Source organism: Cucurbita maxima, unplaced genomic scaffold (assembly GCF_002738345.1).
Source record: "Cucurbita maxima cultivar Rimu unplaced genomic scaffold, Cmax_1.0 Cma_Scf00029, whole genome shotgun sequence".
Lineage (NCBI taxonomy): Eukaryota > Viridiplantae > Streptophyta > Magnoliopsida > Cucurbitales > Cucurbitaceae > Cucurbita > Cucurbita maxima.
Window position 1 is genome coordinate 2,976,500 of NW_019272045.1, and position 23,251 is coordinate 2,999,750.

Consider the following 23,251-nt stretch of genomic DNA (forward strand, 5'->3'; position numbering starts at 1 on the left):
TAAAAACCCATGACCATTAAAAACCCACGTTACAGTTAGGCGGTGGCGATTGAACGCAGAGGACTGGAAAACCCTAGCTGATCGGATCGACGCCATGGGAACGCCGGAAACTTCAAGGGAACCTTGCCCCGATCGCATCCTCGACGATATCGGCGGCGCTTTTGGCATGGGAGCCGTCGGCGGGTCAGCTTTTCACTTCATCAAAGGTCTATACAATTCTCCCAAGGGATCCAGGATTATCGGCGGCTCTCAAGCCGTCCGAATGAATGCACCACGCGTCGGCGGAAGCTTCGCTGTTTGGGGTGGTTTATTCTCTGCTTTCGATTGTACAATGGTGTATGTCCGCCAGAAGGAGGATCCATGGAACTCGATCATCGCTGGCGCCGCTACGGGCGGTTTTCTTCAGATGCGACAGGGACCTGCATCAGCAGCTCGTTCTGCTGTTTTTGGCGGCGTTTTGTTAGCGTTGATTGAAGGAGCTGGGATTATGCTCAATAAAGTCCTCAGCCAGCAACAGAATATGCCTGTTGTCACTGAGGAGCCTGCTGGTATGGCTAGTGTACCTGGATATCCTACAGGCCAATTACCTGGCCGTGCTACTCCCCTGTCTCTACCGCAAGCGGAGTTGACAAGTATTTCTTCTTCGTCTTCTTCAGATTCTGGTAGTGATTCGTGGTTTGGAGGTTGGTTTGGTGGAGGCAAGAAGAAGGAATCTGCAGTGTCAAGTGGAGGAAGTGAGACAACGATTTTGGAAAGCTTTGATGCACCGCCTGTGCCAAATTTTGAGTACAAATAAAACAGGCTTGAATTAAGCTGAGATTTTGAGATAAGAAGACAATGAATTCAATCGTAGAACGTTTGGCATGTGTTATAGATTACTTCAAATTATTGATTATTATGTGCAATCTGCTGACATTGTTACGAATTTATCTAATAATCTTTCACACTACGCTGAATTGTACAATAAGCTCAGGTTATAGTTGAAAGGATTGCATATGTTGCTATTACAATATCCATTTAGTACTGAAGTTGTTTACTTGAATTTTTGTTTCCCTTAGATTTCTTCACTCATTTGATGGTATAGATTCATCTTCTTTTGGTCGAGCTGTTCTCCATGATCTTTCATGATAATCGACCAGTTCAATGCGCATGAATTAGTCATTCAAGTGCAGAATCGTTTGGTGTTCATTGTAGTTTTCATATGTAAAGGCTTCATTTCAGGTTGCTCCCTTTTTGGGTTGTCATTGTGTATGAATGATTTAGAAGTTGAGGGCATTTTTTCTCGAGTTCTTATGGCTTGTGTTTATGTTCATGCTCTGCATATAAGAGTTTTTGGCATCATTTTCTGGTTTTGTGGTTGGCAGTTGCTGTTGTTTCGAGTCTCCGATGTTATAATTTGCTTGTTCTTTGGCTGGGCGGTGTCGGTGTTTGTCTGAGTTTGCATCTCAGTGTTCTGGTACTTGGCTTCATGAATCTATTTTCTGGCTTTTCTGTAGCAGGGAATCTGGTAGTCTAATGCATTTTAGGGTCTGCGCCATGGCGGTTGGAAGATACCAAACATCCTGATTCACACCATGGATTCAGCAGTACAATGTTGAGCATATTTGTAAGGTTTGTGCACCCTACCTCTCATTGAAAATCTATTCAAGTTAGTTTCCGTCTTGCATTCATCTATCCATGGGATGGTCGGCAAAGGTCTTTAGTATCCCGTCAGGTTAAGGATTGGGACCTCACAATTACTGGCCAATATGCTTTTTTCCAATGTGTTTCTTAGTTCATGGTTCGATATTTTGGTGTCCTAGGCATAGAGGAATCACGTTAATCCATCCCAAACTTAGTGGTTAAACTCTACTGTGGTGACGATACCGTAGGGGAGGTCCTACAAAAAAAAAAAAAAAACAGCTAACTCCTTCTCTCCCACTTTTCTGTTTCACTTCACACCTTGGAACACACCATTCTCATCGAGAGAGGGACTTTCACATCTTCTTAACCCGAAATGGCAAATGGCTGAGGAGAGGAAAGGTTCCTTAAGGTACCTTGGGAACAGGTCTAGTGGAGACGGGATGAGACATGTAGCTTAGAGGATTAAAGCACGTGGTTACGAACCATAGTGTCGGGGGTTCGAATCCCTCTTTGCCCATAACCGGCAAAAAAAGGAAGGATTTTTTCCTCTAGAAGTAGGAAAATCATGATTGGGGTAGCGGATCTTATCACATAACAAAGTAAGAATATATATATATATATATTAAACATGAATTCTCCTTTACACTGTACAGAGCTTTTGAACCTGAGAAACCAAAACTAATTAAAATCCAACAAAAACCAAATAAAATTATGTGTTAAAATAATACAAAAGGGAATTAAAGAATGAATGAAGAAGAAGAGAAAATAAAGGGTTTTGAAAGAGGGAAAAAAATGAAGATTACATAAATATACTATTTCACTGCTCAAATCCGGCTTTTGCTTAATTAGATGATCACGGGTTATCATCGCAAACAAGAATAGACGAAAAATTCCTCGAAAAAATTGATAGGATTTCAGAGAAAACTGGAATCGTGTTCATCGTGACAAAGCTCCCTCCTTAGTTTTTGTGTAAAATGTCTACAAGCATCCATGCTTAGATCAATGGCCGCTGCGAGTGCGACAAATAAAGCAGCATCCGCCATGCACGTCACGTGCTGAACTCCGACTTGTACGATGGGCTTGCTTACCTTCCCTTCTCCTTCCACGCTCGAAGCCATTACAAAATTACCTTTAATCATCAATATAATTAAAACTCATTAGAGTTTAGAAACTAAAATAGATACGCAAATTGGCATAAAAAGTTATAAATCTACCTTTAATGTTGGATCGAGAATTTGGACTGAAATCTCTCACGGTCTTACGGTCAATACAAAATTGGCCACCTTTTTTCACGCTCATGGTAGCTTCAGCAATGGGAATGCCAGTTGCTAGTCCGGTATCAGCCACGAGCTCGAACTTGTAGCCGAGGCCATCGATCGGTCCCCGCTCGCGCCAAGCCTCAAGGCGGCCCCATGGCTTCCAACTGCTAACAGAGAAGCCATGGGGGCGGAGGATGAGCCAGGCACCAGGGTTGGAGCGGGAGACACGGTCCGTGCCAGGAGAAGGGACGAATGGCGTAATCATGGAGGCCGCCGCAACAGCGGACCCCGAGAGGTCGTAAACCATGATCATCCAACCCTTTCTTTCTCTCCCGGGCTTCTCTCTTTCGCCGGAAAAAGTTCTCATCCATTTTCCTTTGGTGCTGTTGAAGCTGAAATCTGATGGCAGTGACCTGTTTGCATAATTTTTATTTAATGATTTCAATTAGTTTCTTATAAATATTAACCATACAAATAAAAAAAATTACCATCATATAAAATTTTAAATTAACCCTACTTTCAACTCTTTACGACAACTTTCAATAATTTATCTAATTTTTTTTTACTCTTAATATCCGTCTCTAAATTTTTGTCGAAAATAATTATTTAAATTATTTTCATTAATTTTTTTGCTCCTAATCTACCCAAACGACCTAAAATATAAATTTTTAAAATATAATTTATACAAAATTAGCTTCTTTTTTTTTTTTTTTTTTTTTTTGTAAAATTGAGTTATAGGGAAATAATTACACATAATTTAAGGTAAAATAAAAAAATGGAAACTTTTTACAAATTAAAAATGAATCACTACATGACTTGATAAACAATAAAAGATGGAATGCACATGGGATGGAATCAAAGGTGGTTGAGTTCGACAGTTGCGGAAGATTTTGTAATCTTTTCTTTTGTATTTGACCAACCCCAAATTATTAATTTCGGTTCATTATTTTCTAATAAACAAATAAATGGAAGAAACCAACCGACCTTCTAAATTGCAACTGAGCTTATTTAATCTATCAGCTACCTACTCATCTAAGCACTAAAGACTAATACTAACCTAATACATAACTTTTAGATTAAAAAGCTTTCCGTTTTAGAAATCACGTAAATATATCTATTTAATGGAGCTAATTTAAATTATTATTTTTTTTTTTAATTTTGTTTCATTAATGTTAAATTCTGAATTATTCTTAAATTTAGGTTAAGTTTGGTATTTGTTTTGGTGTAAAGTATGACTAAATGTTAAATACATTTAAAAATTAATTAAAGTGCAATGTATCAAGCATGTTTACTCCAAAAGAAAATATTATTGACCGGTTATGAAACAAACTAGACGACAAGTCGTTAGCTAAGGAAATTTTTAAAAAAGAATAAAACGACAACGACATGGTTCATTCTGGAGACTCGTGTGACAACCCACTTCCACCGTGGCACATGTAAAAGAAATGGTCGAAAAATGTAGGAAAAAGTAAACTACCGTCACCTGTGGGTGACACTGTAAAAAACAAAACCTTGCCTATTTACCGTTGAATGAGATCCTAATTTACTTTCTAATATGATTTTAAATTTTATAGTTTAATTATCGTTAAAGGGTTAAAAAGTAGTATAATTCACTTATTATAAATCGGCTATAAATAATTAATTAAAATATTTACTTTCAGAAATAAGATTTTATTAAGGGATGGATGGGTCGGATAACTTACCGGGTTCTCGAGTTCCGATCAGCACTGAACTTGCAACTGAAAACCGGCTGTCGGATATTGCCTTGGATCTGGAAAACCACCGGGCTACATTCCGGTTCGCCGCCGAACTGAAACACGAATCGGGGGTCCGGTTCAGACCGGACAAGCAAGTGAAGTCGTGCAGATGTTTTATCCTCATCTTTTCCCAAGTTCACCCACCCATTCTGAAACGTTTTCGGTTTATTCTCAGCGCCGTCGATCGAGATAGCGATCCGAACCCGGCCGAGCAATTTGCCGGAATTAACCCCACACGTGTTACCCATCCGACCGGCGAAAACCGAAAGACACATTATAACTGGCTTACCGGAGAGCCGGCGTAGAGATGTCGGGTCGAGGTGGAAACCGGCAGACGACGCGGCGGAGTCTGGCGGTGAGTCGCCTGAGACAGATGAAAGAGGAAGAAGCGCCGTCTGCGAAGGGAAATTCTTGATCGCGATCTTACAGAAGCAGGGCGTTGTCGACGGGTGGACGGCGGCGCCGGCGGGACGGGTTGCCTGAGGAAGGTTGAGAGAAAGGGATTCGACCATCAGTCGGACGAACGGACAGGGATCCATCGGAAATGTGGCTAGAGGAAGAAGAAGAAAAATTGGTGAACATCTAAGTTGGGGAATTGGAGTGTGAACTGTCGGCCATTGATGTATTGAAGGTTTTGCTTTTTATTCTGTTTCTCTCTCTCGTGACAGATGGAGAATGAGCTCCTCTCGACTTTTTTACCAAAAATATTACTATTTACTTCAAATCTTTATAAACTATAATCATTTCTCATTTATTAACATAACATATATCTTTTTTTAATATAAACCCATTTTTTATTTCAACCATATAAAGTTAATTTTATTTATTTATTTATTTATTTATTTTCGTGTATTTTTTTAATGTTCGAGAAATTAAAATTTTAATAATTAATTAGACTATTTTTTTATTTAGAAAATAGTATTTTGAATTTCAATAAAATATTGAGAATTTGAAATGGTATGGAAATGTTATAGAATACTTATTCTTTTATTTGTGGTTATTATAATTAAGATTTATGATAATTAGCGAAATTAGATGGAGATGATTTTATTTTATATTATTTTCATGTTTTAAATTTGTAATCCAATAATAAATATCCAAGTCAGCATATAACGAATTCGGATTCCTCAAGGGAAAGTGGGTCCCATGGGGAGGGAACAGACAGCTGGATGAAAGCTGTAACCATGTTGTCAAGTGACGCCAATGTGGCGCTTGTTTGGGTTAAAAAAATTGCATTTGATTCCAATCTTCAAATAAAAATAATAATTCGTACTAAAAAATACCAAAATAATAATTGTTTTTTGAAAAAATTAGGTTTATTTAGAACTTATGACGTGGCATTCTGTACCGTCTTCTAAATCGCGATCGTGGATTTGGACGGCTGTGTTTGACAGCGCTATTTTTCTTTTTAAATCAATTTTGTAAATTTTTAATTTTTATGAAATTGATCGCATACAAAAATACTTTTAACGTGAAGAAATTAATCATTGAACAAAAATATGTTTGACGGCGTTATGTTTCTCTCTCACGTTAAAGATAGGCTTCTACCGGTTAAATGCAAACATTTTTAGTTTCAATCGAGTGGATGTACACTAAAAAGGACAGAACAGACAAAACTTGTTACAACTGTAGTTGAAAATGAAACATAAAACGTGAATCTTCCGTCTCAACTTAACCATTTTCGTGATTGTTTATTAATCTTTACTCGATATACTTCTATTCTTTATAATTTCTAAATACGGCTAAATCGTATCGATATATTATTGAAAATTGTAAACGAGTATTCGAATGAAATAATGAACAAATGTCTGAATTATTTAGCCCTCGTCAAATTAATTTTTTTCGCACAAAAAGATAAAGAAATAGTGGAAGCGCTTTTAATTGTGGGTGCGGTGGGGGTGGGGCGGGGGCGGGGTCAGGGGGCCCTAAAGTTATTGGCAATGGGCGTGGGGAGCAAGCCTTGTACTCCTTCGTCTTCTTCTACCTTCCTCTATTTTTTTTTTTTTTTTTTTTTTTTTTTCTTTTTTTGAAATTTCTCATTCATTCCAAGCTTAAAAGCAATAATGTTTGTTGCATCCCCACGCTACCAAACACGAACCATTTCTTTAGTTTCATTGACCTAAACCGAAGTTTAAGGAAGTTGTGCTTTAACCGTCGAAACTTTAATCAATTCAATTTTGTTAATAAAGTAATTAATATTAGGGTGTAATTGTGAATCAAACATAGCAATTTAATAGATATGACACTGATTATCATTAGAAATATCAATGATTTGATGTTTAAGGAAAAAAATAGAGAGGGACCATAAACTCTTTTCTAGTTAAAATACATTTGACCAAGTTGAAATAAAAAAAACATATGTAGAACCAAAAAAAAGGATGATGAGTGAGTAAAAGGAGGACTACATGAATGAACCGAGATGTGAGATCCCACATCGATCGGAGAGAATAGCGAAACATTCCTTACAAGGGTGTGAAAACCTTTCCCTAACAGACGCATTTTAAAACTATGAGGCTGGCCACGACATGTAACGAGCCAAAACGGACAATATATGTTAGTGGTTGGCTTGAGTTGTTACAAATGGTATCAGGGCCAGATACTGAGTGGTGTGCTAGTAAAGACGTTAGGTCCCCTGGATTGTAAGATCCAACCTTGGTTGGGGAGGGGAACAAAACATTTTTTATAAGGGCGTAGAAACTTCTCTCTAACAGACGTGTTTCAATATTTGCCAGCAGCAGACTTGGGCTATTACACGAGATCACTTTCGTAGATAATATCTAGTAGCAGTAATCTTGAGTTGTTACATAAGATCACATTCGAATGAAAGTGATCTTTGAGAATGAAAGTTACGAAAAACTTAAAAGAATTGATAGTTCCACTTATATATCAAAATAAAGTTCACTTCCTTTTTGGTAGCTCAATAGGACCCGTGTTAGTTAGCAGAGACAATTTTCACTCTTTAAAGCACTTAAAGGTAACTACGTAAGGCGTCCCCTCGTCCATTATTTTCCACCTAGCTTGACCTAGTGTTCCAACTCAACCAAGCATCATGAAAGGGTCCATTTCATCCTCTTGAATTCTCCTCAAAATTCAGCAACAAAGTAATTGTTTCACCTTTTCAAATTTGAACTTTATTGATTATATACACCTAATTTAATAATAATGTCTCTTAGGATTAATTACATTATAAAATTTAACCTTTTATTTGGTATTTGAGTTTTCAATGCTCAATAAATTACATATTATAAAATTTATAAATCAAAAATAAAAAATAAAGTAGGGAGAATCTAAATCTACAAAGTAAAATCAAACGTTGGCTTGAATGTTGTGAACATAGGACAGACCAATTGGTTGTATTTTTGTTCAACCCCCTATTGCGGGTCCCATGCCAGCCTGGAAGCAGCGTGTTACACGTGTCTCCTCTCAGGTTTTAATAACCTAAATAAATGTTGGTCATATTATAAATTTAGTTATCTTTAAACTTTAAAAAAAAATAAATTGAAAAGAAATTACATATGGTCCTCTTGTAATTAAGAAATTACATAATTACAAATGTACCATAAGAAATTACAAATAGAGACCTTCATTTATATATACTATTATATTTTTTTATTTCATTTATTCACTAAAATGGGCCTCTCTTCTGGGCCCAATAGCTAACAAAGACTGAAACAGAAAAGCCCATTGCCCGTAACCACTCATCTACATATGGCCCAAAAAAGCATGTTGGTAAGAAATACTTAACCATGGTATATAAATAACCTGAGTACTAACTCAAGTGGTTTTTTCAAATTAAAAAATACATTTAATCTCATTTAATTTTTTTTTCTTTTAATTTTATAACAATCTTTTTAAACTAAACAAGTAAGTAGTTACAATAATATTTATCGTCTTATTTCAATTTCTATATTTTTTTTTTCCATAAACCAATAATTACAAAAATATTAAAAGAAAAAAAAATGGAATTCACATATACGTTATAACAACTCTCCTATTTTGAAGGGTCTAAAAACCTGGTCTACTGGAGGTTATATGTGGTTCATTTGCCCGGTTGAATAGGAACTAAATTATCTGATTAAAATAAAATAAATAAATCTTCCCGCCTTTCTATTCTTGCCCTATTTATTTCCATTTCACTCGAAACACAAACAGGAAGAACGAACCGAGCTTCATCCTTAATCTGAAGAAGAAGAACAAGAAGCTCAACGATCCGCAAAGAACAAACGCGAACAGCGATCCAATTTCTCAAGAAAGATGTCGTGGCAAACGTATGTTGATGATCATTTGATGTGCGACATCGATGGCCAAGGCCAGCACCTCACTGCCGCTGCCATTATCGGCCACGATGGCAGCGTCTGGGCTCAGAGCGCCGCATTTCCTCAGGTTTTGTTCCTCTTCCAAGCATATTCGTCTTCTTCTTGTGGATTAGATAGCTTTAGCATCGGTGCGGTTTCGGATGTGGAATTGTGATCTTTGATCTTATGGAAGAATGATAGATTTATAAACCGGCTATGTATAAATCCTGATCTGGTCGTCGTGTTTCTCTATTTGACTTTGGTTTTCGATTGTTTGATTTTTGATAGTTCGTAGTCAATATTATGATCTGAATCTTGCTTGATCGAGCCTTAATTTGGATGGAGAAGGAACTTAAACTATTTTCATAGTCGTATTCCCTCTGTGCCGATGGACTTTGTGTGTCCTTAATAGGGAGAATAAATGATCATTTTATTATCTCTTGTTTTTTAATCATTTGCACGATGGATTTATGGTTCTCATCAATGTGTGTAATTTATATTATTCGATGTTGATTAGAATTCCTGAAGGATTTTGATTGACTCTTCGTTTTTGAATCATCTACGTGATGAACTAATGGCTCTGATCGATGTGTATCATAATTTAAGTGATTAAATGTTGATTTCATGATGATCCTGGTTGATTTTCTTATTGTGTAATATTAATTGCAGTGCAAGCCTCAAGAGATCACTGGTATCATGAAGGATTTTGATGAACCAGGGCATCTTGCACCTACTGGATTACATATTGCAGGCACAAAGTACATGGTAATCCAAGGAGAGCCTGGAGCGGTCATCCGTGGAAAGAAGGTGATGTAGAAAAACATCATAAAATCTGCACGTTTTTGGATTCCTGATTCCTTTTTTGTCTCATTTTGTCCGTAAGGTTCAGACGTTGTCCCTTTTCTGTCCCATAGTACGTTATGCTTAAACGTTTTCCACTGTGACCAATGGTACAGAACACACCATTACATGAACCAAAAGCATGATGTTAATATCCTGATTTGAGAATTCCAACTTGGGATCCATTATGAAATAGTAATTGTTGACACCTCGAGATTTTTTAAAGGCTCAAACGTGACAGCTAAAACTTAATTCATTTCCTTTTGTTTGTTTTCTAAAGAAATGAAATTTCGTTTCGGAAACTCATAGCTGCATTATGGTTGCATTTGGGTTGTTACATTGTGAATTCACCTTTCTGACTAAATTTTATATGGCATGGAGAAAATTCCAACTCCATAGTTCAATTGGTCGAGGCATATGTTCTTAATCAAGCATATGTTCTTAATCAAGAAATGAGAGATTCAAATCTTCCACTTCCCACCTCTGCTTGTTGAACTAATTCTCATGCAATGACCTTGCTTACATCATGCCATGGGCTAAAGTCTATTCTATTTCTCTTATGTTTGATTATCGTGGCAGGGTTCTGGAGGAATTACCATAAAGAAGACTGGTCAAGCTCTAGTTTTTGGCCTCTATGAAGAACCTGTTACTCCAGGACAGTGCAACATGGTCGTTGAGAGGCTGGGCGATTACCTAGTCGATCAGGGTCTGTAGGCTTTATAAGTCCATCTCGGTTCCAAGTATCGAATTTGGGCCTACAAATTATTCTTTTCTTTTTCTTATTTCCTTTTATGTTTGTTTGGTTCCAAGTTTGCAATATGCTTCTATCTAATGCCTCAGATTTGGCAGAGAAGTTAATGCAGACAATAACCTCCTGAAAGATATTAACAGTATTTTCATGAAATTACTGTTTACTCTTCTTTTTCTCTCTCATTTCTCCCATTTTAATTCCTTTTTATTTTCAATTGAAATTACAAACAGGTGATGTGATGCGCTTGTTTTTATTTTATTTTTCTTGATGTCAGTCAATATATAGATAGATATTGAATCCCTCTCAAAACATTATTCAAAGATTAGGACTCTCTTTTGGATGGTTTTGTGTTGATGTTATTGATTTATATTGATACTTAGGTCAAATTTGTAATTTAACTTTGATAATTTGGTTTTTTTTCTTTATAGGAATAAGGTAGGGAAAAAAATTCATTGGTGCACACACAGATTTTTGCTATGCCCCCTCACAATTGCTATTTATCAAAATGATTCAGAAGAGATTCCTTGCTTTTGAAAAGGTGTTCTTTTGAAATGGTCTATTGCTTAAAGAGGATGACCTCTTTATCTTTTCTTTTTTATTTTGACCAAATAATTTTTGCAACCAATTTCAAAGGAATATTTATTAATATTCAATTCCCTATTACATTTTTTCTTTTCAATTCAACCGATTCTATATAAAGCCAAATTTTGTAAATAATACTAATAAATAAGCGATAATATAATATCATAAAATTTAATATTTCAACATAATATTATGGTCATATATTCTTTAAAAAAAGATTAAAATTAAAAATATGTGTAAACAATTTGCAAAAAAGAAAGGAAGGGCATTAATGTAATTTCCTATGGAGAGATCGCAATTATTTTGGGAAAAATATTTATAACTGCGTTACATCAACGCTATCTTGGGCGAAACTGCGGTGAAGTGCACAGGGAGGAGATCATATTTGGAGCTCATTTCGTCAGTTGTGATAAATTGAATCCCCTCTCAATCGATTCAACGCAGAAACGAGCAAGGAAGGGGGGGAAAAAAAAAAAACAAACTCTTAAGAGATCGAACCAGAAGAAAGAGGAAGAAGAAGCGGAGAAAGATGTCGTGGAATGTTTACGTCGATGATCATCTTATGTGCGACATTGAGGGCAATCACCTCACATCTGCGGCCATCATCGGCCATGACGGCAGCGTTTGGGCCCAAAGCGATTCTTTCCCTCAGGTTTACTATCTCTCTCTCTTTTTGGAAATTTGAAATCCGATTATTGATTTGATTGCTTGCTCGAAATCCATGGCTGGATCTGTCTGGATTTTTAACTGTCTCATGGTTGAGACGAGCTTGACAATGATGATGGATTTTATTGGGAATGATTTGATCTGATTGATTTTAAGGTCTATGCATTACATCGTGAATCTCTAGTTTTGAATCGGTTTTCGATGTAATTAGGTTCAGTTTTGTTCAATGTGATTAAAATTAGAATCTGTTGTTTTTTTCATTGTTTCTGTTTATGTCGGTTTGATGTTGCTACTGGCTATGAGGCAGTGAAGATCTGGAGTTTCTGATTTCCTTCATCTAGGCTTCTAGATTTACATCTAATCATTTCGATTCTATTCTCACATATTTTGACCTTCGATTTGAGAAGGAAAATTGATTCGTAGCTCGTGAGAAATAATTTGTTAGTCTGTTGCGTTGCATCTCTCTTTAGGCCGTGTTGGTGATTGAAATCGCATTCTATCATTAATGGAATTTTTAGAAGTCAAGGTTGTTGGTCCATCTAACTTTCCTGGTATCCTGAAGACTTCATGGGGACCTCAATGCATGTTCTTGTTTTATTATTTGCAGTTCAAGCCTGAAGAAATTACTGCCATCATGAATGACTTCAATGAACCCGGGGTGCTTGCTCCAACTGGTTTGTACCTTGGTGGTGCAAAATATATGGTAATCCAAGGGGAGCCTGGAGCTGTCATTCGTGGGAAGAAGGTGATAAACTCTTATTGTAGAATTAATACTTTCTGCTGTGTGTTGCAGACTCTGAGAAATGTGCAATGCAAACAATTTATTCTGAGAATGTTCTAAAAAACAAGCTTATTTTTCTTATTTTTCAGTCAGGATAGTTACAATTATTAGAAGTATGGATTCTTCAGCATAATCTTGTATAATTTTTACTCTCGGGCACTGATGCTCTGTTCTATTGGTGGAGATATCTTTGTTGTTTAATTATGCAAATTACAGTTCTTACTTTCCATTGAAATTTGAACCAATCATCTCTTAATTTTAGGGCCCAGGTGGGGTTACTGTTAAGAAGACTAGTTTGGCTCTAATCATTGGCATCTATGATGAACCAATGACTCCCGGTCAGTGCAATATGATTGTTGAAAGGCTTGGAGATTATCTCATCGAACAGGGTCTCTAAATATCAGTATGTTTGCTACCTTTTTACAATCGATCCGAGTTCTTCATATATTTGCATCCATTTTTTCTCTCATTGCTGATACAATTTTTTTGGATTGTTAATTTCAGGGAAACCGTATTGTTTTTTTTAATAGTCTATGGACTCTTGAGTGGAGATGGGTTTGATGCTTGAGGATTGATGCTTGTGTTTTTCGTTATTAGTGTTGTCTCTTTCACCTTTTACCTTTAAATATTGTGGTGGTTTTCAAGTGAGGTCTATGTCGTAGTTACAGTGACTTCGAAACGTATGTTGTAAACCAATCAGCATAAATTTATCAATACCCTTTCATTTTATCCGTTGATTTTTGCAGCAGGCTTCTGTATAACATGAGGAGGAGATAATAGTTTCTCTAAACCCAAATTTGGGCGTTCTAGACAAACTCCTTCCGTTTTCTTTACTTTTCTTCTTAATTATTACTTTTACAGTACTTGGTTTGGTTTCCTTCCAGTCTCTGGCAAGATTAATCAAAAGAGTCGTCATTTTTCACTAATACTGAAGCTTGGAACTGTTGAGATATATTCGAGTTGGCTTGTAACTTGCTTTATTAAGGGGTCTTGCATTCAACCTGCTCTGTTTTTGTTCTAATTGTGGAAATGCTGAACAGGTGGGTGAAAATAACAAAACTTCTGTAGATTTACTCAATATTCTTTCTCAGTACAGAGATACCAACCAAGAAGTTTGAGGTAGGTATTAATTGTTCAAAATCTTGTTAAATGAACGAAAAGCAATAATTCAATAGGCAGATGGTTGAAGTGAGTGAGGTACATAATGACTAGTAAGACTGTAGTCGATCTAATCAATGCTGTTTGTCAAAAGATGGTGTATACATGTTACATGTGTTTGTCACTCTGGTGCATTAACATTCAAGGGTCATTTGGTTGGAAATTTTGATACCTGAGAATAATATGTTAAAAAACAATATACTTGAGAATTAGATAACAATTAAGTGGGTCTCGACCAAGTCCAAAAGTGGGGGAAGAGTGATTTTATAAGTAACGTGAAAGAATGAAATTTGTTTGTGACATAAACTAGTGGGTCTTCACTTTTAAGAGAAGAAATCATTGAAGAGGATGACCACATCACTCAGGGAGAATCTTGTAAGCACATTAGAAGAAAGTAGATCGGACCCCTCTTCAGAAGTGAGTGGAACTAGGTTGTCCATTAATGTAGTCATGCTAGATGGTTAAGTAACTTAAACGTGAGGTTATGTGACTGCATGAAAACAAGTCAAGAGTTGAGTTTAATGAGTTTAAGTGACTTTAGTAGATACATATTATAAAAGTCAGTCATGATGTGCTCGCAACTAAAAATATACTTTAGGGACAAGAAATCAGTTCTTTACCTTTTTTGGGTCAAGGTGGGTCTAAGTGAGCAACTCCTATTGTGTGGTGTTTAGACAAGATCATTCTAGACAAAAGGATTTCTTGTCAGTGATTTTTAATAAAATTTCTTAGAGAAAAGGGTTCTAAATGTAAGAGTATCTCAAGCAAGTGTTTAAAAGTGGAATAACATAAAATTATGATAAAGCTCAAATAGTTCATCACACTGCATGTGCTTGTGGGTTAGCTTTTGTTACACGTGGCTTTTAGGCAACACAAAGGTCATCACCACATCATGAGTTAGATGAGACATGATAGGTTGCTATCTTTGCGTAGCCAGGAAACCAGAGTCAGGTTCATTGACAAAATGGGATAGGACTAAGTAAAGTGTGAGGTGTCAAATGAGATATGTTTAAAAAACGATCCCAAATAAATAAATACACCATTTTCAACTAACCACACAATCATTAAACAACAGTTTAGAAGTTAATAACAAAATATCACAATAACATTATTGGTATTCTTTTAAATTGAGGGCTAACTTAAACATGTGAGTTTTTAGGGAGAAAAATGAGTCAATATTTATAGCCAAATCTTCACAACAATGATCTAACAATTAGTATATTTATAATAAATTATTTATTATACATTAATATTATGTTATTTTTATTTTTTTAAAAATGCCCCATTAATGACATTATTGAAACTTAATGCCAACTCTAACCCTACCTCTCCCGCTTTATACCTCATCTATCTGCAACGGATGCCCAATCCGGTTTGATCGATTCGATTTTACTCTATCGGTCCGGTTCGATTCAAAATCCATGGACCGAACTGCATATATATCCCGTAACGGCTATAATGTAACGCGCTCCTCATAGTTTGAATTTAATTCATTCATTTTTTTCGCTGTATTGACGAAGCAGGTCGTCGCCTTCTGCACGGAGAAAAAGGGGAAGAACCTCAATCGCACGTTTTTCCTCTCATTCTCTTCTTCCAATCTCCTCTATCTGTCTCTTTTAGTTCCCCATCCGCTATTGAAACCCTTGGAATTTGATAAAGACAACATACAAGATGAAGACCAAGACGCCATTGAAGCAGCTCAAGCTCTCTGTTCCCGCTCAAGAAACTTCTATCCGTTCTTTTCTGTAAGTTCGAATAAATTTTTTCTCTTTCTCTCGACTTAATCCTGATCGCTTGTTCTTCGTTTTAAGTGTTCGTTTTGTTTCAGTTCCTTGTAGCTACTAACTAATTGATCCGGTGAAAATATGCTTTTATGTGTTTTTCAGTGGAGGTTCGATTGAGTTGTAGTCGTAGTTTCTTGGAAATTAACGCTGTGACGAAGAAAAAGATATTTTAAGTGTGGCGAACTTATCTGTTGTTGACTGAATAAATTCAAATGACTTGTTTTATTGTTGTACTTTCCATTTCAAGTATTTCAAATTTCAGGAAGGGCAAAGCACATGATCTGTTCGATTTATTTTCTTTTTCGGTTTTAGTTGTCCGTTTTCCTTATTTCCGTCTCATAGGCTATTGTCGCAAAAACAAATCTCCGCTTCATCCTCTTTCTGATTTTGTTAAACTTCAGAACTGCGAGCGGAACATTTCACGACGGCAATCTGCTTTTGAACCAGAAAGGATTGCGGCTTGTATCTGAAGAGAAAGAAACGCAGGTAAGTTCGTTTCAAGTTTTTGACGTATATCAATGTGTAATCGGAATTAGTGAAAACTCGCCAAACCTAGCCATCTATGTGATTTACATTCACATTAGATGCACGATTCCACTGTTGTTCCATCCTAGGTTCCTTGATATGCATATGAATCGTAATCACTTTTTCCTTTTCTTTAATTTTCTTTGATCAGACTTCAGACTGCAAAGAGGTTGATGCCGATTTCTCATTGGAGGATCTAGAGACTGTGAAAGTCATCGGAAAAGGAAGTGGAGGTGTAGTACAACTTGTTCAACACAAATGGGTTGGAAAACTTTTTGCCTTAAAGGTTGTTATATTGCTGGAACAAGGCTACACTATCGCATTTGTTTTTGGTCATTATACCTTTGTTTTCAAGTTACTTGCACATTTTTATCCGTCATTTTATTATGGCTTTATATTAGTTGAAGAATCTGCTGCTGTAAGCTAGCAGTTCTTGATCTTTACATTTAAATGTGGAGCTTGCTAGTAAATTACTATTACATTCATTTAGCTTTGAGAATAATTTCAAATTTCCTTTTCCAAAACCAGTAGGGGTTGGTCTCGGTTTACAAAATATTATTGAAGTCGAGAGTTCTTAATAAAATGTAAGGCAGTGTACTAGTTTTATCCCTTTGATGTATGAAAAAAATAAAATAAATCAACGAGCTTTGCTAACGAGAAGTGGTAAAGGCAAGATCTGGCAATGCCTCAGTGGAGACTGGCCAGAGTAATATGGTAAGTAAACCATTCATTGGTATGATTATTTCTATAATTTGATAGGATTATGCTTGATGTTGATTGATGGCTTTATTTGTTTCATGTCTTCTTTAAGCTAAAAATAAACTACCACCGCCAAAATAGTGGCACAATTAACTTGTCATCCTGTTTGTAAGCTTTTCAAATTCTGAAACCATGGTAACTTTTTCATTTTGGTCTATATGCCTTGTTTATCTATACTCCATAGTCTTGAGGATTTCAGTCTGCTTAGGTCTCCATTAAAATCTGCTATTACTTGAGCTATTTTGGCTTTTGTAAACGTTCAAATAATCTCGAGTAAAAATTATATAACTCTGCTGAAAAATCTTTTCTGCCTTATGCTTCAGGTCATCCAAATGAACATACAAGAGGATATCCGTAAACAGATAGTGCAGGAACTGAAAATAAACCAAGCAGCACAATGTCCACATATTGTGGTCTGCCATCATTCTTTCTACCACAATGGTGCCATTTCTCTTGTGCTAGAATACATGGATCGTGGTTCTTTAGCTGATGTTGTCAGACAAGTCAAGACAATTCTTGAACCATATCTTGCAGTTGTTTGCAAACAGGTCTCAGGATTCTGTCATTAAAATAAAAAAACTAAATGAAAAGGTCAAGTTTTCCCTCATGCTCACCCACTTCATAATTCCAGGTTTTACAAGGTCTTGTTTACTTGCATCATGAGAGACATGTTATACACAGAGACATCAAGCCATCCAATCTACTTGTGAACCATAAAGGGGATGTCAAAATCACTGATTTTGGAGTAAGTGCAATGCTTGCAAGTTCTATGGGTCAGAGAGATACATTTGTTGGGACTTACAATTACATGTCGGTATGTGAAATCAAAATCACTGATTGATTTTATGCAGATTGTTTATATTTGATATGAAGCATGAAATACTTGTATTTTCTTCAAACTTTCAGCCTGAGCGAATTAGCGGGGGAACATATGACTACAGCAGTGATATATGGAGTTTGGGTCTGGTAGTACTTGAATGTGCCATTGGAAGGTTTCCTTATTTGCAGTCTGAAGAGCAGCAAAGTTGGCCAAGCTTTTATGAACTTTTAGAGGCCATTGTAGCAAAGCCACCGCCTTCTGCTCCATCGGATCAATTTTCCCCTGAGTTCTGTTCATTCGTGTCTGCTTGGTAATGGTTATTCTTTCTGCTTTTCTCATCTTGGTCCGTAAGTCCCAAGTTAATTCTAATTACAATTGTGCAGCATTAAGAAGGACCCTAAAGAAAGATCATCTTCATTAGCTCTTCTGGTTGGTAACCTTTGTTTTCTCCTTCAATTTTTAGTCATGAACAATTTATTATTGGCAATCATAGTATCCTTAAACAATTCCCTTTGTGCTTCTAGAATCACCCTTTCATCAAGAAATTCGAGGACAAAGACATCGATGTTGGGATTCTCGTTGGCAGCTTGGATCCTCCTGTAAGTTTTCCTAGATAATAATCATCTTTAAACATTTACTTTTACTGTAATATGTTAGAAAATTTACTATCCCTTTACCTTGTGTAACATGGAACAAATTTCCTGGAAAGGTGTTCTCTGTTCAAACACCATCAGAAGCCTAATTCTCATCTATACAAAATTGTTGTTTGATAATTATTAACATAAAATTTATCTTTATTGCTTTTTAGAACTAGAAAAAATATGTTGGAAAATATTATTCTAACATTAAAACATGTCGCTATCGTATGATTGAATATTTCTCACCAAAATATTGTTGAATTCTAAAAGGAATAAATAATATTTATAAAATGATTTTATGTTCATTCTCTCTCATAGCTGATATTCTTAGCCACAAAATCCAATCTGGCTTCAAAAGTAGCAACATCTTAAGCCATTAGAACCTCGTGGAAAAAGTCCTTTTAGCTACATTTATTCTTCCATAGGAATCTATATTTCTTATCACACTTCCATTATTATTTTTTTTTAAATGTGATTGAAATTGACTTTATAAAAATGTGCACCGATAATACTAATTGTTTAATCGAAATCAGTTTAATAAACTATCGAAATCAATCTATTTTTTGCTTTTATATTTTATATCAAATCAATGGATAGTTTTCGTAGAGGAAATAAATTATTTGCGCAATTGAGTACTATATTTTATTTTGTAGAACTTGTGGGATTTATTTAAGCCTATGAAAAATGTTTTTTTTTAATTTTTTTTTTACATATTCTTCCTTCTAATTTCTTATTTATAATGCAAAAATGTGTTCTCATTCAACAATTTCTTTTTCTTATTAATTGATCGAATTCCTTCTCATTTTTCATTTTCATCTCTGTTAAAAAGTTAGTATTTATAGTAAAACATCCAATCTTTCTTTTTTAAGGCTTATTTTATTGGATGCCCTTAATTTATTGAACTTTTTCGATTATTGGATTCATTGAAGGCAACACATGGATGGTATGGTTGCCAATAGAAAGAAAAAAATTGAAGACCATAGAAATGGGGAGAGATTTGATTGGTGGGTTAGTTTTAATTTCTGTGGGCATATGGTTGTTGGTATGGATAGATCTCTCACAAGCATGTATGGTGCTAATTTAAATGGCAATCACATTTGGCACACCAATCATGACATTTGATGCCCTTAGTCAAACCTCCTTATCCTTTTTCTTCCTTACCCAAATCCATCACTCTAAAAGGGTATATTTGGAAATCCAATTATACAACTTCCTACGTAAATTGTAATTTATGGTTATTTTTCAGAGAAGTTCTTCATTTAATGTTGGTTGGTTCACTCATTTTCATTGTTGAAATAGGAATTGATTTGTAGATTCGTATTTGAGGTTTTTTTTTTCGATTTCATAGTTTGAATATATGACTTGACTTACTTTTAGATAATTTAAAATTTGATTGAATTGTCATCTTTTTATACCACATATTTGAGTATCTACATTTCTTACGATATTTCTTACTTAGACTTTTAGTAATAATATTGTAAACCATTGAAGCCTTCATTTCTAAGTTGATTCAGTGTTGGTGAATTTTAAATGTATATATAAGGTCGTAGGTAAATGTTTTAGAGTAAAATTATGTCTAAAATGATGAATTTGAAAATAGATATATGAATTGAAGAAATAAATGGAGATAAATTTATTTGACCAATGTTCAAAGGGCCTATAAAGATTTGGTCATCTCTATCATTTTCAAGCTAAGTTGACAATTGAGAAGACCAAATCTGCATTATTAGATAATGGGTCAGCATTTTATATAAATACCAAATAAATGATGGGATGCCGATGACTGTTCATTAATTGAAGTATATCCTACTTTTTTTTTTTTTGCTACATTTAAAATTAATTAGCATACCAAATAAAATTAAATTTTATGACGTCATTAGATGTACCTTTTTCCTCTTGTAAAATAATTAAAACTGCTAAAACTATGGATTATATACTCAAAGGATATGCTTTAGACAACTTATCTTCAATAAGTTGGATTTTGTTTCAAATAAAAAATAGTTTCTTTTCTTTAATTTTGTTAAAGTTGTGCATTATTTATTTATTGAAACTAGATCTTATAACTAAGATTATGGTATTTGTTTGTCTCCGATTTTATTTTATTTTAAATTTCAACCGAAACAATAATAAAAAATTAAAAGGGAGAATTCATTGATATAAGATTAAAGTTAAATTACAAATTTAGTTATTGAATTTATGTGTATAGGTGATCTGAAATTGAAGTGTGATGGGTTAAAAAAAAAAAGAAGATTCCTTTCTTGTTAGGGTAAACATAATCTTTATAAACTAATCATTTAATCAATAATTTAGTTTATCTTAACCTCTCCTAATTGGATGGTGCAATAGAAGACATGAAAGAGTGTAAAATTTGTCAATGCTTTAAGAGGCAAAGTAGGCGAAGATGTTGACATTAGTTTTTCGGCCCTTAAGGATCGAAAAAGGGAGGATGACTCAGATTTGGATGTCTTCAAATTTAGACCTTATCCTCTCTTTTTTTTCTTGTAATATGGAAAAGCTAATCAATTTGGTACCATAAATGCTATACACTATCTCCCAAAATTCTATCATTATTAAAATATATGCATTTCTGTCTATGGTGATCCTACTCACCCTTCTTATTAAATATTCCAAACCCACATGAAAGAATCATTTTTTGGTCAATACCCATTCCTTCTCTTCCAATTCTCTTCTTCTTCCGGCATGGACATGGGAGGCAAACAAATGATTGAAGCTTTTCAACCTTATGAAGCTTTGGAGTTGCAAGAACTTAGTTTAGTGATGGTGGAAACCCGAGAAGATGACGTTTGTGAAGCTTCTATTTCGACTGAGAACTCGATCAGTTCGTTCGAATCCTTTTCGTCAGAATTGTTGGAAGATGCATCGTCTACTTCAACTTCAAGCCTTTCATTATCGTCATTGTCTTCATCTCAGTCGAGTGGACCTCTCTATGAACTTTCCGAGCTCATGGCCAATCTCCCCATCAAGTAAGAAGATATAACAAAACCTTTTTTTTTTTTTTTTTTTTTTTGTTTAAGAAAAAGAAAAGGAATGATAAAATAATAACCCTTTTAATTTACTTCGGCTTTTTCAGGAGAGGACTATCAAAATTCTACAATGGAAAATCACAATCTTTTACATCTGTAGCAAGTGCAAAGAGCTTGGAAGATCTTGCAAAGAAAGTGAATAATAATAACATTACTTCTCAAAGGAAAAAGATGAAGTCTTGTAAGAGCTATGGAGGAGGCTTAGATGCTCAAAGATCTTATTCTCCAAAGCCTTTGATTGCTAAAAAGGCTTCAAAGAGACGTAGTAGATTATTTGTCAGCCATTGATGTTCGATGCTTGTTCCTCCTCCTTTTTCTCACAGACTTTTGTGTACCGTTTTGAGCTAAAAATTATGTTCCTTCTAACGTTAACCATCGAGGGTTCGGAATCCTTTGAGAAAAGAACGCAGTGAAAGAGCGTTCAATAGACATTTAGCTTGAGTTAACAAATCGGAATATCCCAACAAATTTGAATTTGAATTTGAATTTGACACGTATAGTGTATAGTTAAGATAAATACGAGGGCAAATATTTGATTGTGTTTATGATATGAAATTTAATGGGTTTCAATTATTGGGCCATTCAGAAATAGCCCAATTATTAATGGGCCAATAAGAGCAAGTTCAGAAGGATTCCAATAATTGGGCCGGACTATTTCGGCCTGATTGGGCTTTCAGCCCGTTACGAAGTACTTCATTTCGGCCCAAATAAAGCCCTAGGCCCATTGCTCGAAGATTGGTTAGAGTACGTCATGTTTTAGTGGTTATTAAAACAATTTTTATTTATTCAACCTGATTGCTAATTGTATAGAAAGTTGGTTTGATGAGTATTATTATTATTTTTTTAAAAAAATATAGATTAGAATATAATAATTTTTTTTTTTTTACTCCAATAAGTGATAATGGGTGATCTTTTCTTTTTGACTTGTCCTTGTTCAATTTGACCTCTCTTTTTTAAGTATTTGACCCTTTTATTATTTTTTTTAATTAAAAAATGGTACGAATGTCAATTTTATTTTCAATCATTGTAACCGTCCGACCTTTCAAATCTATCAAAGGTTCTCATAAAACAAACATGTTTGTAGGTAAAAATTTCGAGATTCTTAATATAACATAAGTTAATTTGTTTTACATTTATTCCTTAAGAATGACCCTTTGATTGATTGATTGATTGATAGGCGTGGTCATTACAAACACCTCTAGTACATAGTATTATCTCATATTGAAAGATGACCAACAATATCATCATCGTTAGAAATATAAATGAATACTTAGCAGTATCTATCCCGTGCTAAAAGGTGACCACAATATCATTATGGGTAGGAATATAAATAAGTAGATAGTACTATCTTGACGATCAAACAATCAAAACTGTCAATGATCTAGAGACATTCACGAGCCCTACTCAACGTGCAATATGTTGCTATTGCTCGACGTAGAAATTGACCTAAAAGCTAAAAGCTTATAATATAAATACACTTTCAAAGCGGATTCTACAAAGAACAAAGTTTTGACGACAGAGATCATCTTCGACCGTTTTAACGTATTACAGAGAATGTGTCCTTTACATATCCATGTGCAGACATCTGTGCCCCACGTGCGATATGCCTCAGCTCTTTCAACATATTTTCTCTTTAACTTTCACGGTTTTGCCAAAAAAAAAAAAAAAAAAAAAAAAAAACAGAAAATTTGTGGAAATACCAAAAGATTGAAAAGATTCTCACTTCATGAAGATATTTTTATTCAATTTGTGAGATAAGTTTGAAGAATATTATAACTATAAAGCACGGAGTCGCCTAGTAGTCTAAAAAATCGTTAAAATACATACAACTTATTGGTAATTGACATATACTCATTCTTCTAATCTCGGAAGTTCAATCGTCGATAAAGTTTGAATATATAATAAATGGTTTAGAGGGAATGATCTTAAACGTCACGTACCTAGAATTTAGAACTTATACATCGAAGAT

General features: G+C 34.9%; 6 protein-coding genes and 1 long non-coding RNA gene across 8 annotated transcripts; 5 read left to right on the forward strand and 2 right to left on the reverse strand.

Moving 5' to 3' along the window:
• The first annotated feature begins 10 nt into the window (after positions 1-10).
• On the forward strand, positions 11-1,052 carry LOC111465652 (mitochondrial import inner membrane translocase subunit TIM17-2-like). Its single transcript, XM_023110140.1, has one exon. The coding sequence runs from the start codon at positions 95-97 to the stop codon at positions 794-796; it is 702 nt and encodes a 233-aa protein (XP_022965908.1). The 5' UTR covers positions 11-94; the 3' UTR covers positions 797-1,052.
• LOC111465766 lies at positions 53-8,859 on the reverse strand. Its single transcript, XR_002714283.1, has 3 exons — positions 8,790-8,859; positions 7,147-7,153; positions 53-63 (listed from the first exon to the last, which is right to left on the reverse strand). It is a non-coding gene; the product is annotated as an uncharacterized LOC111465766 (long non-coding RNA).
• On the reverse strand, positions 2,373-5,320 carry LOC111465558. The gene is made up of 3 exons (XM_023109997.1): positions 4,586-5,320; positions 2,838-3,295; positions 2,373-2,752 (listed from the first exon to the last, which is right to left on the reverse strand). Exons 1-3 carry the CDS (start codon positions 5,176-5,178, stop codon positions 2,538-2,540), a joined length of 1,266 nt encoding a protein of 421 aa, XP_022965765.1. The 5' UTR covers positions 5,179-5,320; the 3' UTR covers positions 2,373-2,537.
• LOC111465721 (profilin) lies at positions 8,796-10,992 on the forward strand. 2 transcript variants are annotated; one of them, XR_002714233.1, is made up of 4 exons: positions 8,796-9,022; positions 9,604-9,741; positions 10,354-10,664; positions 10,800-10,992. XR_002714233.1 is itself a non-coding variant. In XM_023110235.1 (3 exons), exons 1-3 carry the CDS (start codon positions 8,894-8,896, stop codon positions 10,486-10,488), a joined length of 402 nt encoding a protein of 133 aa, XP_022966003.1. In that variant the 5' UTR covers positions 8,796-8,893; the 3' UTR covers positions 10,489-10,694. The 2 variants fall into 2 exon arrangements, 1 of the variants encoding a protein (XP_022966003.1); XM_023110235.1 differs by lacking the exon at positions 10,800-10,992 and having other exon boundaries at positions 10,354-10,694.
• Positions 10,993-11,433: 441 nt separating this feature from the next.
• LOC111465722 (profilin-1-like) lies at positions 11,434-13,291 on the forward strand. Its single transcript, XM_023110236.1, has 4 exons — positions 11,434-11,759; positions 12,381-12,518; positions 12,817-12,957; positions 13,059-13,291. The coding sequence occupies exons 1-3, from the start codon at positions 11,637-11,639 to the stop codon at positions 12,949-12,951; spliced, it is 396 nt and encodes a 131-aa protein (XP_022966004.1). The 5' UTR covers positions 11,434-11,636; the 3' UTR covers positions 12,952-12,957; positions 13,059-13,291.
• Positions 13,292-15,166: 1,875 nt separating this feature from the next.
• LOC111465588 (mitogen-activated protein kinase kinase 6-like) lies at positions 15,167-18,359 on the forward strand. The gene is made up of 8 exons (XM_023110044.1): positions 15,167-15,457; positions 15,898-15,982; positions 16,173-16,307; positions 17,104-17,328; positions 17,412-17,594; positions 17,687-17,910; positions 17,984-18,029; positions 18,125-18,359. The coding sequence occupies exons 1-8, from the start codon at positions 15,384-15,386 to the stop codon at positions 18,215-18,217; spliced, it is 1,065 nt and encodes a 354-aa protein (XP_022965812.1). The 5' UTR covers positions 15,167-15,383; the 3' UTR covers positions 18,218-18,359.
• Positions 18,360-20,791: 2,432 nt separating this feature from the next.
• Positions 20,792-21,648, forward strand: LOC111465679. Its single transcript, XM_023110187.1, has 2 exons — positions 20,792-21,222; positions 21,330-21,648. The coding sequence occupies exons 1-2, from the start codon at positions 20,876-20,878 to the stop codon at positions 21,568-21,570; spliced, it is 588 nt and encodes a 195-aa protein (XP_022965955.1). The 5' UTR covers positions 20,792-20,875; the 3' UTR covers positions 21,571-21,648.
• The last annotated feature ends 1,603 nt before the right edge of the window (positions 21,649-23,251 follow it).